At 41.4% G+C, this 16,423-nt stretch overlaps 1 protein-coding gene across 1 annotated transcript in view; it reads left to right on the top strand.

Annotated features, from left to right (window-relative positions):
- FGF10 (fibroblast growth factor 10) overlaps window positions 1-15,338 on the top strand; it is an 86,034-nt gene extending 70,696 nt beyond the window's left edge. The window contains exons 3-4 of the mRNA XM_083403214.1: window positions 4,808-4,911; window positions 9,744-15,338. Coding sequence (XP_083259340.1) covers window positions 4,808-4,911; window positions 9,744-9,962 — 323 coding nt within the window. The 3' untranslated portion in view covers window positions 9,963-15,338. The remainder of the gene's footprint in view (window positions 1-4,807; window positions 4,912-9,743) is intronic.
- The last annotated feature ends 1,085 nt before the right edge of the window (window positions 15,339-16,423 follow it).

Genomic DNA, 16,423 nt, shown 5'->3' on the forward strand with positions numbered 1-16,423 from the left:
CCATTCAGAACTAGCTTATAAATTACACAGAATGAGATGGGAGATCCTATGGTAGGAGAATTTTTGGTATACCACTACATCACACATTTTTCAATTATGTCCCTAATTCTTCTTCTTCAACAACAAAATTATCCTTATGTAGCCAGCTAACAAACCAGACTGACAGGTTTAGCATAGAGCTCTGCCCAATCTGCTGGTTTGTGCAGGAAGTGTGTTTTTATGTAGGGAAACATGAAAAAATAAGACAGGCAGACATGCAACCTGAAACGGTAGATCCCAGAATTTCATCACCTCTGGCAAGTACTATATTCTGCATAATATGTAGAACAGCTGAGGTCTGGATCTGCCGAGAGGCAAGAAGGAGAAATGCCTTGTACATCTGATATTTTGTGCTATTTTCAGAGAGCTATTTGGGACCAAACTATATGTGACGTTAATTGCGTGGTTTTCTCTTGAGTGCAAGCTTTTTCTTTCATAAAATGGCAATCTGGATCCGGGCCATGACTTAGGAGGTAAGTTCACCCCTGCGTCTGCTATTTGCATTGGCGGAGTCGGAGGGAGGCAAAGGTATTGAGGCTACTGGGGAGGCGAAGGGTTAATGCCCCCTATCACCCACATCAGGGTTCTGATCCGGATTGGGTCATCCCCACCCTGCCAATTTGTGAAAGAAAAACTGAAGGACAAATGTCATCTGTAGTTTGGACTTAGGAGCTTTTATTGTGGGTTTGGGGAAACTCTTGACCCTCCAGATGTTGCCGAACTACAACTCCCATCATCCCTACCCATTGGCTGTGATTGCTGAGACTGATGGAGGTTGTACTTCAACATCATTTGGAAGCCCTGAAGTTCCCCACACCTGCTCTGCAGCATTATTACTAAGAGAAATAAAGTTTTAAGTGGACATCGTTACTTCAGGCATCAATATCTCCAGCCCTATTAGAGAAATAGTAAACTGACAACTTAAAAAAAAATCAATAAGGAACTTTGTGGGAAATTGTGAAACTATTTAAGATCTGTCTTCCAAACCCATAGCTTATACAACATTGCTGCAGTCTAATGATGTGTTTTTATGTTCCATTTTTACAGAATAGTGTCCTCACATGCTTTCTGTTATAGTTTGTACTTTTTTAGACATGCTTCTTCAATCCCAGCCCTCCAGGCTTGGAAACTGACAAGATAAGGCCCAAATCCTGGCTTTCCTTTAACATGCAGGCAAATGGCTCAAACACTCAGACATGTCAGGCATGTAGTTGTTTGCTGCTTTTCATGATTTATATCCTGTCTTTCATTCTAATGCCTTTTTACGGTGGCTTGCAACAAGCTACAATAGTACAAAGAACAACAGCCAAGATTTGCACATACATACACAGGGCAGCAGCCCTTACATCTCTGGCTGATGAATACAGCTTTCCTTTCTTTGGTTTTGCAGTCCCAGGGCAACTGTTGCTTGGAATCTTTCTTTCTTTCTTGAGTCGTATCTGCATCATGCTAGATGGACTGATGATTCCTTTGCGGATCCAAGTAGTCTGGCATCCTAAGTTTTATAACCACTTGAAAGAATACTGATGTTCTGTTTAAGGTATGGTCTGCCTTAGTGAAGAATTACAAATTCTCTGGGAAGAGTTCTTGAGTGATTCGACTAACTGCTGCAGATTCTAGAGGCTTTAGGGTTTCATGTATGTTGTGGTATTGTGAAACTGAACAGAAAATATCAACGCTTGTCAGGTTGAGCCATATAGACAAGACTCACGTAAGCCCAGAAATTCTCGTCATGGTTCTAAGAACCAGTGAAGACTGTAAGAGTAAGAGTGCACACTCTTCAGGAGAGTAAGTTAAGAGTTTTGAAGCATGACTCCTCAGTTAGAAAGTGTTTGCCACTTTCTGTAAGCCTTTGTTATGCCTGTTGGTTAAAGGTCTGACATTACATAGGGAAAATGGAACCACACTTTTGTTCACTCTACTTTTATATCTGCCGTCTTCACAACACCCTTTTCCTGTTACTCCCAAGAATTTTGACCGAGCTAATGCAACCTATGGGGTTATAGGCAGGGATCTGAGTCCATCTCTCCCATGCTGATACCTAACCTTTGAATTTTACCGCTCTTTGAGAGTTGGCCTCAGAAGCCACAATGCTCACAATACTGATCCATCTCACTTTTTTCCAATTAAGCTAGAAATGCAGTGTAGCCTAACAGTACATAGTGTGCACCTTGCAGGTCTAGACCACAAACCAACACAGTTGATGCAATGAAACCCCAAGGTCAGGGCTTGTGTTTGGAGTAGAACAGGGTGGAGGTAACTTGGAGTGTTAAGGTAAGCAGGGAGGGAGATTTGAAGGGAGTATGGAGGGATTTTGTCAATGGACAGTTGGAAAAGGAAGACAGTGGCAGGTACAGGGGACTAGCCAGGTGCAGATGGGTTTAGAGCAGGGATGGGATGGGAAACCTGTGGTCTTCTGGGTGTTGTTGGACTTCAGCTCCCATTATCCCCAGTCAACTTGTTCAGTGGCTTGGGATGATTGGGAGTTGTAGTCCAACAACACCCGCTGGCCTTCAGGTTCTCCATTCCTCGTTTGGTAAATTGCTGGTCCTGACTGCATCCACCCCAGATTTCATTTTACTGTGGATTTGTTTCCATAGTTCATTAAAACTCTGCCTTTGTGAACCCAGTCCATAAAGGGTTTGCAGTGTTGCTGGTGCAGATAGACTGTGACAGCATCATATCTGGTTTGATTTAAACAAGCATAGTGGAACACATTCACATTTCATTCCTGTGGCACACAGTGTAAATGTGATAACTTCACTTCTGATGAGTTTCTTCTAGGTTACCTAAATATGGCTATAAAGGATAAATGGGAGGATGTGACCAAGTGTTTCTAGAAAAGTGTTGCATTATGATATAGTGTACTAAAATGCACTGCACAGGCCAAGCGGCTGTATCAAAGCAAAATACATGGCTGGATCATTCCAGTCCTCAACACTCGCCAGTTTCAGATTTAAACAATCTGCTTTCCCACTCTACAGCACCCAGAAGTTTCACAAACATTTGAAAAATGATACTTTATTAGTCGATCCAACTGCAGTTTGTTTTAATGTGTTGCAATCCTTACAACTATAATATGATAAAAATATATAATTCAATTTTGAAACCATTTGAGCATAAACTAATAAAATTCCTTGAAAATGCTAATGCTGTGAGGAATTAATCCAACCTGGCATTGCAACAGAAGCCACAACAAACAAACATGTCCTTATGAAATAATAGCTTGTGTTCTTCCCCATTTCTGTCTAACAAGTGAAGGACCAAAAGCATATCAATCACGACAGGGAAAAGATGCCAGCTAAAGCGACAGTGGGAAACAACTAGGCCGGCCCTACCATTTGCCAACAGTGGATTGCAGCAGAGTGCACATAATCAGCCTGACCGTTTTCTCCTTCCTATTTAACAAAACTAGATTAAAATGGACAGAATTCTTTTGCCCCTTTCTTTTTGAGACTGCCATGCCATCTGTGAGTCAGATACCAGACGGCACCAGTCTGTCTGTATGGCGTTTAACATGTGATGGGCTCCACACCCCATGACCATTGAACCACATAACTGTAGCGTTTCCAACAAGCAGTGGCTCTGGAGTCCATTTTTGGAGCCAGTCCTTTCTGAAGATTGAGTTCCATTTGATTCTAACTGGGGAAGTCAGCACTGCTCGTATTTATTTTCATTCTCACATTCACACTCCGCCCTTCCTCCACCCTTAACAAAAGACTTGACTATATAGGAAAGTTGGCTTTGAAATTGATGCAAGGGCACAATCTGATTTAGGAAGGGTCTCGTATATGACATGCCACTGTACTTGTCCTAATTAACACACAGGACATCACAAAGGTCTCTTGAAATTTGTACCCATGCATCTCTTTTAGAAAATATTACCAGCATTTAGAGATTTTGATTATATCAAGTAGTATAAACATTTTATAAATAAATGAATATGCAAGTTTTCAGACAGCTACTAAGACCAAAGAGGTATGTAGATTAGTGTTGATATATTTTGTGTTTGTGCATATATGGCCAATAAAGCTAATCTGCTTTTTTAAGTGTGTATTTGGAAGTGCTGGACATGTACGCACAGCCCATCCCTGTGAAACGCTGCCCATAGTTGTTTGGGGCGGGTGAGAGAAGCTAAACATATTTTATTATGAACAGACTGGAGTGGTTTTTCTGTTATCTGACTGAGCGAGACAATGTGTGGCATCAGAGTTAGCCTAACTATACTCCAGAATGTCAAACACGCTTGCCAAGAGTGGATGTATCAGCTTTATATGGCTGGGAGATTTAGCTTTATCTTAATGTCCTAAAAGGAATAAAGTGCTTACCACTGTTTCTGTGTTTTGGGATGACTCCGCCGCTCTATTGCCATATGCTATAGATTTAATTTAATGCTGTGGTTCCTATGTCTCTTTTGATAAATTTCGGTGAAAATCTACGCTAAGAAGGGTTGAGCTATTTCAATATTTATGGAGTTTCAAATAGAGGAATAGGAAAGGAAACACGGTAATTGAAACAACATTTGTGTATATCCTTGCCGTGAAAGTTTCTGAAGCGGGTTTGTCAGTCGCTCTGGATATTAACAGGATTTGAGTGAGGTCTGAAAAGATCCATTTTAATTCTAGCTCTTTATCATAGTTATCCAAAACATCCGCCCTTCCCCGCCCCCCCGCCCCCCGCACTCTCTCCCCCTACTTTAATGATGAGATTCCAAATCTTAGACCTGAACCATTCTCATTTTCCTTTTCCTTTTCTCCTTGGATTGTAGGCATATTGGAGATAACATCAGTGGAAATTGGAGTTGTAGCAGTTAAATCCATTAGCAGCAACTATTATCTAGCCATGAACAAGAATGGAAAAGTCTATGGTTCGGTAAGTATGTTTTTTCTGCCTTTATTTATTTAATCTGTTGTATACTGTTCCTACGCTGGTCCCATTGTTCTGAGCAGGACTGTTTTTGGAATTGGGCAGAAAGAGAGTCTGCTAACTTGTTTTCAGAAGCAGTTGGTTTTTTACACACACACACACACACACACACACACATCATGGAGTAATATATCATCTCTGAACAAGTTTTGGCATAGATTATGGCATTTGATTTGAGGCCATGTTTACTGAAGTTTTAGACCACTCTTCTTCAACCTTTGGTCTCCAGATATTGTTGGACTACAACTCCCATCATCCTAAGCCAATGTACCAATGGCCAGGGAAGTTGGGAGTTGTAGTCCCAAAACATCTGGGGACCCAAGGTTTGAAGAATATTGGTTAAAAAAAATATATAAATATCCAATCTTGATCCTCTTATCATCTCACCTCAATCTTCTTCCCAAACCTTTTGCAGCCCTATTAAATTTCCCCAGTCTATTAATGCTCTGTATAGTTCAGAAAGCAACCCTTTTACTCTGTTTTCAGCCACCATTAAAATAGTTTCAAACATAGTGGTTTGAGAGTTCCTCCCCCTTTCTAGAATCATTAGATCTATCAATTTCTGATGATCTACAACTCAGCCCAAGAAGTTGTCATAAATAGATATTTGTGGCTGTCTGGCCAAGCCCCGTAACTTGTTGGAATCCCCAAATGGTTTCTTCCACTTCTCTCATGCCCAACTGTTTTAACCATATTGCCTCTTTAATGTAACGAACATTGCTAGGTTGTACCAGATGCTAAATGATACAGGACCGTAGCTCAGTAGCAGAGCCAACTGCTTTGCATGAAGATGATCCCAGATTCAATCTCAATGGAAGACCAGGAGATTCCCCCTGCCTGACACTCTAGAGAGCCACTGCCAGATGGACCAATGGCTTAAGGCAGCTTCTAATATTCCATATTCACTCTGCCTGATTCCTGAACTATAGGAAGCTTGCTTTATCACTTCACACCATACATTCTAAAGCTCTTTGAAACCGCTTTAAACCATCATGGCTTACCCAAAAGACCTCTGGAAGCTGTAGTTTGTTTAGGGTGCTGAGAGTTGTTAGGAGAATCTTGCTCCCCTCCCAGAGCTACAATTCTGAGTGTGGCTTAAACGTCAATCCAGGGAACTCTTGAAACTACAGAAGTCTTTGTTGATGGCAGGGATTGGAACAGGGCCCTTTGGCATCCAAAACATAGGCCCTTCCACTGAGCTATGGCTCTTTCCCTAACTATGAAGCCACCTCCTACCAGGTCAAACTATTTTCCTTCTCGGCAGTGGCGCCCTCCTTCAGTGGAATGCCCACCCCCATCAGATGTCAAGGAGATAAGTATAGCTTTTAGAAGACACCTGAAGGCAGCCCTGTATCAGGAAGTTTTATTATCTTTTTATGTATGTCGGAAGCTGCCCATGGTGGCTGGGCAACCCAGCTGTATGAGCGGGGTACAAATGATTTATTATTATTATTATTATTATTATTATTATTATTATTAATTTTATCCCTTTAACTGGTGATGCTAGGGATAGAACCTGGAAACTTCTGCCTGCCAATCATTTGTTCTACTACTGAGCTATTGTCCGTCCTTTCAAGGTAAAACTACCTCTTCACTCCTGAGTGGGCAATGATCCCACTCATGACTCAAGCAAGCAGCTAGAGAATTCTCTCATCAGCTCGTTTTGCCTAAGAAGCTGGGTGTTAATTATTTCAAGAAATGCTTATATTTGCTTCCTGGATTAAATAGCCCCTGAAATATCATGCTATTTAAACTTCATTGCTGCCTATGAAAATAAACACCTGCCATTCGGTAGCTACACCGTTTGAAAGCCATGTTATGAAATCTCAAGTAAAGCTGAAGCCCAGCTGCATTAATTTTTTTAAAAAAATAATCAAAAGCTTTTAAGTAATTCTCAGTTTTCTTTTCACCATTTTTGCCAAACAAACTTGCCGTGATATATCTCTCACAACTGTGTTGTAACATCACGTAATGTGAAAGCAGGACTGCAGCAGTGGGATTTGAGAAGTGGGATTCAAAATCAGCCCACCCCGTTTGCAAAAAAAGGGACAATGTCGGCCGCTTGCAATTTCTAAAAATACTTCTATTTTAAAAATAATTTATATTGTTGCCCAACAAATCAGGCGTGCCTTTTCGGCTTCTTAAAAATGATTTAATTGATTGATTTAATCAAGCTGCAGTTCTCCAAGCTAGACGTTGATCCATAACATACTTATGCCCACCTGTTGACTTCCTATGTCACAGCGCAATCCTGACAATGTCTCCTCAGAAGTAAATCTTACTCAGTTCATGGAGGCTTACTCCCAGGTAAATGTGATTAGGATTGCCGTCTCGACTCCAAACATCTAAAATTCACAAAATATTTAAATGTTAATTTTTTAAAAATTAAGGTGTTAAACATTGATCTTTCCTCCTCCCATAAGGCAAAGAAGGAATGCCTGCCTGCAAAATAGGTATTTAAAAATTGCATATTTTTCCAGAGGCTGTCGTATAGTCAGAACAATGGAACCCACATGCTTATGATCCAGATTTGGCTGTCTGGAATTGAGATCAAAATACCAGAGGGTCGAGAGTGAAAGTTCCCTATTGGCTCTGATATGCAGAACGTTTTGTACCTTAGCACCAAACCCATGATTAACAGGTTATTTTATAACCTTTCCAGAATGTTCTAGTTAGAACTTTTATTCCCAACAAGACCTCCTATGCCTGGATTCAGACTGGCATAGAAGTTTGGCTTTTATAAGCAGATGGATATGAAAAATAGCCTCAATAAATTTTTCCTAAGAAAAGCTCTCAAAGATTTCCAGCCCAGTTTTTTCAATAAGGTATGAGGCATGTGCAGAACATGTGTAGAGCAAAGGCGAAATCAGTTCATAGACTTGATGCTCAACAGAACCTCCATGGAGCTATCCTCATGCAGGGAGAGAAACTATTCACTTCACACATATACAACCATACTTTGAAATTTGCACTTCTCTGAATTTTGCAATGCAGTTCTCTTGGCAAGTAGTGTCTATGGAAATATACACTCACTAGGGTAAAGCTTGCATAAAAGTGCACATATTGGTACAAATAGCATGCAAAAATGCATTCTATAAGGGGGAAATAATTTTCAAAATGTGTATTAGGCAAAAAAACGCATACAAATGTGTGCATATTAGGAGAAATTCACACTATAACACTGATAAACTGTTACGAGAACTTTTTTAAAAAATAAATCACAAACTGATGTGGAAATGTGGAGAATTTAAGAGTGGGAAAATGAAAAACAAAGAGAAACCAAAATTCTCTAATTTGTCAGTCCCTATCCTCTTGTTTGAGTTGCATACAGTGGTACCTTGGTTTATGAACAGTCCTGTTTACGAACTATTCGGTTTACGAACTCTGCAAAACCGGAAGTAGTGTTCCAGTTTGCGAACTGTACCTCGGTCTACGAACAGAATCCAAATGGTGGAAGGGCACTAGCAGCGGGAAGGAAAGCACACCTCAGTTTAAGAACAGATTTGGTTTAAGAACAGACTTCAGGAACAGATTAAGTTCGTAAATCGAGGTACCACTGTATGTACTACTGTTTAGGCCCTAAAAGCCCTAAACGGCCTCAGTCCAGTATACCTGAAGGAGCGTCTCCACCCCCATCGTTCAGCCTGGACACTGAGGTCCAGCTCTGAGGGCCTTCTGGCAGTTCCCTCACTGTGAGAAGCAAAGTTACAGGGAATCAGGCAGAGGGCCTTCTCGGTAGTGGCACCCGCCCTGTGGAACGCCCTCCCATCAGATGTCAAAGAAATAAACAACTACCAGACTTTTAGGAGACATCTGAAGGCAGCCCTGTTTAGGGAAGCTTTTAATATCTGAAGGACTACTGTATTTTAATATTTTGTTGGAAGCCACCCAGAGTGGCTGGGGAAACCCAGCCAGATGGGCGGGGTGTATGATGATGATGATGATGATGATGATGATGATGATGTTAGCTTCCTTGGAAAGCAGGAGGGAGGCATCTTAAATGAATTAGATTATATTTACTTTCCCACCACACAGGAAACACAGGGAACTACCTCATACTGACTGGCCCATATTCAGATCATTTGCTCAGTATTGTCTGGTGTGATGTACAGTATTCTGGTCTCATGAGACAGAGCGTTCCACCAGGCTGGAGCCAGTGTTGAAAAGGCCCTGGCTCTGGTTGAGGCTAATCTAACTTCCTTAGGGCCCAGGACCACTAGGGTGTTGCTATTTATGGACCTCGAGGCTCTCTGTGGGGCATACCGGGAGAGGCGGTCCAGTAGGTACGAGGGTCCTAGGCCGTGAAGGGCTTTCAAGGTTAAAATCAGCACCTTAAATCTGACCCTGTACTCCACTGGGAGCCAGTGCAGCTGGAAATCATGCATTTAAAGCACTGTTATATGACATTAACAGTTATGGAGAATCCTGGGAATTGCAGCTTGTCAAGAGTGCTGGGAACTGCAGCTCTTTGACGTCCTCACCCTACACCAGGCTTCCTCAACCTTGGCCCTCCAGATGTTTTGAGACTACAATTCCCAACATCCCTGAACACTAGCTAGGGATCATGGGAGTTGTAGGCCAAAAACAAATGGAGGGCCGAGGTTGAGGAAGCCTGCCCTACACAATCTACAGTCTCTATGACTGTTAAAGTGGTATCATAGGGCTTTGAATGTACAGTGCAGATGTGCCCAAAATTTACCAATTATTTCTTTCTTGCATCACATTGCATTCTAATCTTCTCTCTGTGCATGTGTTTCTTTTTTTTCCATGTGAAACAGAGGGAGTTTAACAATGACTGCAAACTAAAGGAGAGAATAGAGGAAAACGGATACAATACGTACGCGTCGCTGTTTTGGAGAAACAACGGGCGGCAAATGTTTGTGGCCTTGAATGGAAAGGGGGCCACGAGGAAAGGACAGAGAACCAGGAGGAAAAACACAACCGCTCATTTTCTCCCCATGGTCGTCGAGCAACAGATGAAGGGCCTGTTCTATTGATAGCAGTTGAACCAAAGATCATTTGTCAGGAATACTTGGTAATCCTCTTGAAGAGGAAAGGCAGAAACAGTGCAGACGTCTGCTTGATTGAAAAGAGGGGGGAAGCCTTTGAAGGTTTTGTGCTCTCTGCTGGCACGTGAAGTACTGCTAATTAGTTCTGTGTCATATCTTATAATCAAGACACAAGCTGAATCAAATGGGATGGGAGCTCTTTCCAGTGTGAACAAAATTATTATTATTATTAATATTATTTTTTATCTCCGCGATAGAACTTAAAGGACATGAGACAATGTATGGAATGATGTTGGGGGAAAGTTATTTATGGAATACTAACTCATATCAAAGACCTTCATTGCTCATTCAAGCCTAATGATCCCATGAACAGTTAGGCACGCAAGCATTTACTGGAAATTCATGGATCCTCATATGCAGCGATAAAGAAGATTCTGGAATGGTCTTGTGAAAGAAATGAATAGGATTAAGAAATATAAGCACATTAGAGTAAAACTGTTCTAACAAAATAAATAGTATGGTTCCCCCGCCTTGTATGCTTATGCCATGCTTTTGTATTTCTCCCTAAGTTATTTATTTAATAGGATGTTAAATATCTTTCTTCTCTCTTTTTTGTTTGTTCGTTTGAAGGATTTTCTCAGTTGCTTCCTGTTGCCTTGTTGTTCTTTTTCCTCCTCTGTGTTTCATACAAGATTGACCAAGTCAGATGTCAAAAAGCTCACACAAGTGTCCAAGAGTAGAGAATAGATAAGGATAGGGCTGTGGTTTTTGTTTGATCTTGTTTGTTTGTTTGTTTGTTTGATTGATTGTTTTTCCTCTTGAAACTGGGTTTCTTTTTTTTCTTTTTTTTAATTTTGCACTTAAAATCAATAGGATCAGATATGCATGGGAACTGCAACGTGACCTGTGTGTTTGTGTGTGTGTGTGTGGTTTTTGTCAGCATCACTGATAGTCTTTCCCTGCCACAGGAACAAAAGTTCTCATCCTGCATCATCTGAAGAGTCTTGCTGCTGTTTTGAAATGGGCTGAGTTGAACTGGTACCCAGATGTACATTCCTCTCCAACTTATTTCAGTTAAATGCCTGGTCCCAAAGATGCTGAAATTTAATCAGAGCTCTTCGGCAGGTTTTGTGGAGCAGACCGTAAATGCATCCAACTGCATCTTATATTGGTGGGATTATATGTTTTCAGACTAAAGCTGAATTAAGTCTATGGAGTTGCTAACATCTGACAGAACAAATTTGCCTTCTCCTTCTCCCCCTGAAAAAAAAGTAAGACAGAAAAGAGCCAAATCTTTTGACTGCAGTCAAACAATTTCAGAAGAGCCGGGATGGATGTGGTGTTGAAAAATTGCAGCCTCAATCTGAATAATCTTCCCTTTTTAGCATAGGGTAGCTCCAGATGTTACATAGGACCTGAGGGAGAAGATGTAGGAGTGAATGGCTCTGCTAGTGTAATGAAAACTTGCCTGTGGTCCTCTGGAGAGATGCAGGTGCTTCATATCTCTATCTGTGGGAAAGATACTAACATTCCAACAAGGAGTGGGCTCATGCTGCTCCTATGTAACATTTGGAAGCTGGCCTACAGCTATTCATCATCATACTGGCTTTGGATACAACATACATACCACTGGTGTGAAATAGCAAAAATTAGTGGTAGCCCCTATTACAATCATTTGGAAACAACAGGGAATATGCCCTTAACTGAAGATATGGGGTTGGGTTGGATGATCGTTTGCTATCTGATGAGAGCATTGTGCATCAACTCTTGTGTTCTCATTCCCTTGCTTTTGAAAACCTGAGGAACAATGGCTGAGTGCAAAATGGCGGAACATGTAAGTGGGGTGGTCAACTTTTTGTGCAAAACGGGCAGCAGGGAGCCCTAGAAACACCTGGGAGTGATCAGCAAGACCGAGCAGTTGTCTCGTGCCTCTCTCATGTCAACACTGTGATAGTTTGGAGATTTAGCTGTACCTCTGAGATAGGAGCGGGCGAGAGCATTCTTTCAGCTTTATGCCATTTTAATTTTATCCCTTTCTTTGTTTCACTGAAAAGAACCAATGGCATATAAGGCACCCCAAGCCAGCTTTGCTTTGCTCACCATGCACATGAGCCGGTGACAGGCCCTTGTGTCTCTGTCTGACTGGGACCTAACATGGAAGAACTGCATAGTCCTTTCTCAAACCAACTCGGACAAATAGGGATATCTGGAACCCCCTCCCTGCGAAGTGCCTCTGAATCACTGATAGCTTATACAAAGAGCAGACCATGTGATAAAACTATTCCTGGACTTTGCCATTTCAGTCCGTTAGGGAGGGCATCAACATCTACTGTATATACTCAGTGTAGAGAAATGAAGGTACCAGGGAGATACTAGCATTCTTCCTGGTGGTTTTTTGTTTTTTGTTTAAATGTGTAGGGACTTTTCCATGGGAGAATATTCAAAGAGTGGTCTGAGGCAGTATAGCCTGGAAACAGTTTGACCATGTGATCTGCTGTTTGTGTAGACTAGACGTGAGACTGGAGGTCTTCAAGCTGTTGGGGATGCTTTAGCTCTGGATTGGGCAACATGGCGTACAAGGTCCCCTCCAACTCTATGATTCTAACCCTAGAGCCCAGGATTTCCTGCATTTAGCAGGAAATGGGCTGTGTGGCCTACAAGTTCCCTTCCAACTCTATGATTCTGAATAAAGCTGTTTGCCCTCTTGCGGTAGACGTTTCATAACCCCTCACTGGCAAGGTGGATACTGCCATTCTTGCCCACTTTAACACTGACTAGAATAACCACACTAAAGTGAACAGATCTACTCTGAAGTAAGTGACTTGAGGATTGCAGCCACTATTATTCATATGTGTATATAACTTCTGAGAGCCAGTCTAAAAGCAACATCTTAAATGTTCTTCATTTATCGCAATATATACAATGGCTCTGAAATGCAATATTGGGCACATTTTTAAAATGAAGTGCTCCTATTTTCACAGCTTACACTGAGTAAATGCGATCTTCAGTTAAACATAATTATCAACTTCGTTCAATCTGAAAAAAAACACCTATATGATTTTTTTGTTTTACTTTTTTTTTCCTTTAACGTTAGAAAGCTGTGGATAGTTCATCAATATAACCATAAAGAGATTCATTTTGTTAGAGCAAGTTAAGTAGAATACTGTACATCAAGCCAACATGTACCACTCTCTTCACATTGTATTCCACTAAATAAATGAATAAATGCGTATGTCTTCTTTGCAGTGTCTGTAGCGGGAAACAGAAGTAGTTTTGTTAATACTTTGATTTTGTTCAAAATACTTTAAGGGACTATGTCGATGCTGTGACTTTGATATTTCTCGTCACGAAAGAAGTCAGTTTGGTTTCTCATTTTGTTTGGAAATAGAATTTTGATACAGAGATTTGTTAATTGTGTCCCTTTTTAAAAAAACAAACTAATGTATAACCTCTACAAAGGCTGATGATTTTGCAATCTGTTATTATCTATTAGCTACTTACCCAAGTCCCTGTTAAACCAGCATGAGGGGAAAATCTATATGCACAATCCATTATAGTGTGGAAGGGATTGGTATAGGGGAAACACAGCCTGGCTTCTGTTCGCCCCATTTTTGGCAGATGTGCAATGCGTCACCTGAGCCATGTGATATGAGCCATGGAAGGAGAGTGCATCAAACTATCCTCATCCGGCTTTCCCTCGCACCTGGTTGTGAGTCATTTGGCCAAAAGGGCCAGAACATTCAATTGAGCCCAAAGCCAGTTCTTTCCTATTTGGACTGTAGATGTGTGCTAGGATGGAATGTGCCTACAGCTTTCTCCTCGAAGTATGAAATGTTCAAGCTGTATTTCCTGAAGTCTCCCTTTAAAAAAGCGCTTCCCTTATACATGGGATACACTAGGAAGTTCTTCTACACAAGCCGCCCCCCTTCCAGTGAAACACATGGCAATCCCAGGCTGATGTGGCCTGAGCCGACGAGGCAGCCATAGGACTTGTGGCTAACATGGTGTTCTCCATTTCTTGCTGGACTACAGCTCACATGGCCACTGGGCCTTGCTGATGGAAGCTGAGGTCCATCAACTTATAGAGGGCACCACACTGACTACCCTGGGGCTAATGCATACTCTTAATTTCATTTGTGGATGGAAAATAAAAAAAAAATATGTAAAGCTACAGGCTTTGGGTGTTTTGAGATGCTGGAGGTAAATCTAGTAACCTCAGACTGAATAACGAAATGCTCGATGTCATATCAGGAGAGCACTTCCCTTGCGCTACATTTGCTTTTGTTTTGTTTTCAAAGTGATAATTGCATCTGACAGGGCACCGTGGACCACCCACAACAAAAATTAAATGTTTGTTTGGCAAATAAAGGATTGAATGACCACTCTTCTGAACAGCATCTAGGGTACAAACAAGGTTCTCATATCACAGAACCATTAACGTTGCTTTGGGTCGGGGGGGGAGGGGTGTGTGTAAACATTCAAAATTATAGCATTTCGGAAAGGTTTTTTTTTTAAAAAAAGCTTCTTGCAAAAAGAAAAAAGATATACTGCTGCTTGCAGAAGCTTGGAAGCAATGGTCCCCATCCCATCATGCAGAAAGACAAGAGTATGGATATGTGTTTTCTTTGGGGTGGGAGTAGCTGAATTTTTCTTTTATAGCCTTATAGAAATTTGTTTGTTCTACCCCTCCCACCTCAAAATCCCGCCGATGTTTCACCTGAGGAGCAAACATCCATATTTGATTTTTAGTTTGCTTTCAGTGAACTCAGGAGACAATCCTGGGGTGTGCTGAAAGTAAAACTCACTCCCTGATAAATTCTGCTATTCTTATTGAAATTCCTCTGGGGTTTCCTTTGAAATCCTCCAGGTAGCGTTTCACTTGAGGAAGAACCACCAAATTCACTTCGCATTTTGCTTTAAGCAAAATTTTGGGAATACCTCTTTAAGTGGAAGCTTTTAACCACTTTTCTGGTTCCTGGGGATTTTTTTTTCTCCTCCCCCCGCCCCCAAAGCTGCCAAAAGCCTTTGTTCAGCTGACGTGCTTTGGTGCCCTCTGTGCTGCAGTTGGGTTTCCCAGAGTAATACCGTTCCACCAGAACACCGGCATGATCCGCGAGGAACTTCTTGTGCACAAATCTAATTGAAATGAATCTGAGCACTGGTAGGATTCTCATTCATTTCAAAGAGGCTTGGGCCAGAAAAGTTCCCAGGTAGACGTGCCCTAAGTATTTTTCTGTCTCCGTCATAAATATGAGACAAGATAAAAAGAAGGTTATTGTATGGTGTTTTTTTATTAAAAAAAAAGATTGAACATGTATAGTATATTTAAATAATAAAAAATAATAAAATTCTGGGAATAGAGAATGTTTTTGTACGTGTGTGTTTTTGTTTTACTACTTTGAAACAACATAAACTGTAACCCATAAATGCAAAGGAAGAAAAGGGCATATGCAATGAAAGGTGGGGTTTGAGAGCCTCCATACAAACACTGGGTAAGGGGGAAATCAAATAAAAAATATACTCATTTAATACAGGTTGGAACAGTCACCTTGACTGACTCCATTACACTCAAAAAAATAATAATAATTAGCTGAATTTCATGGAAGAAGTGCCATAGTCCATGGCCATTGATGGGTACAGAGAATTTTGATAAAAATTGAAACAGGAGTAGAAATTACCAAGGAATACAATCGGTATTTGCTGTTGCTGCTTTCAGTTCATAAATGATAGGTGGTAATTGATTATGTTTCTTCCCCTTTTGCATTGTGTTTTCTTTCCATTGAAATTAATGGGGTGGTAATAACGTAATTATTAATGGGGTGGTAATAATGTAAGGGTTGTGGGTGGTGCTGTGGGTTAAACCACAGAGCCTAGGACTTGCTGATCAGAAGGTCAGCGGTTCGAATCCCCGCGATGGGGTGAGCTCCCGTTGCTCGGTCCCTGCTCCTGCCAACCTAGCAGTTCGAAAGCATGTTAAAGTACAAGTAGATAAATAGGTACTGCTCCGGTGGGAAGGTAAACGGCATTTCCGTGCGCTGCTCTGGTTCTCCAGAAGCGGCTTAGTCATGCTGGCCACATGACCCGGAAGCTGTACGCCGGCTCCCTCGGCCAATAAAGCGAGATGAGCGCCGCAACCCCAAAGTCGGTCACAACTGGACCTAATGGTCAGGTGTCCCTTTACCTTTTTAATAACATAATGATGTCATTTCACCACAGTGGATGGTGGTTGCAAAACATCACTTTTCATGGAAGATGAACTGCAGCAGGGGCCCTCCAATGGTCCTTTTTATTATGTAATCAGTATGATTTTTGTTCATGGCAGTATATTGTTAGTGCCTGCAAAAGTTCCGGGGTGGACCTTTGGCTTCATTCCCATCTACCACATGCCCCACAACTACCCGTTGAATTCCTGTAGCTTTTTATACCACTAATGTTCCTGGCGTGGTTGG

Source organism: Podarcis tiliguerta (genome assembly GCF_965153285.1).
Source record: "Podarcis tiliguerta genome assembly, chromosome: 11".
Classification (NCBI taxonomy): domain Eukaryota; kingdom Metazoa; phylum Chordata; class Lepidosauria; order Squamata; family Lacertidae; genus Podarcis; species Podarcis tiliguerta.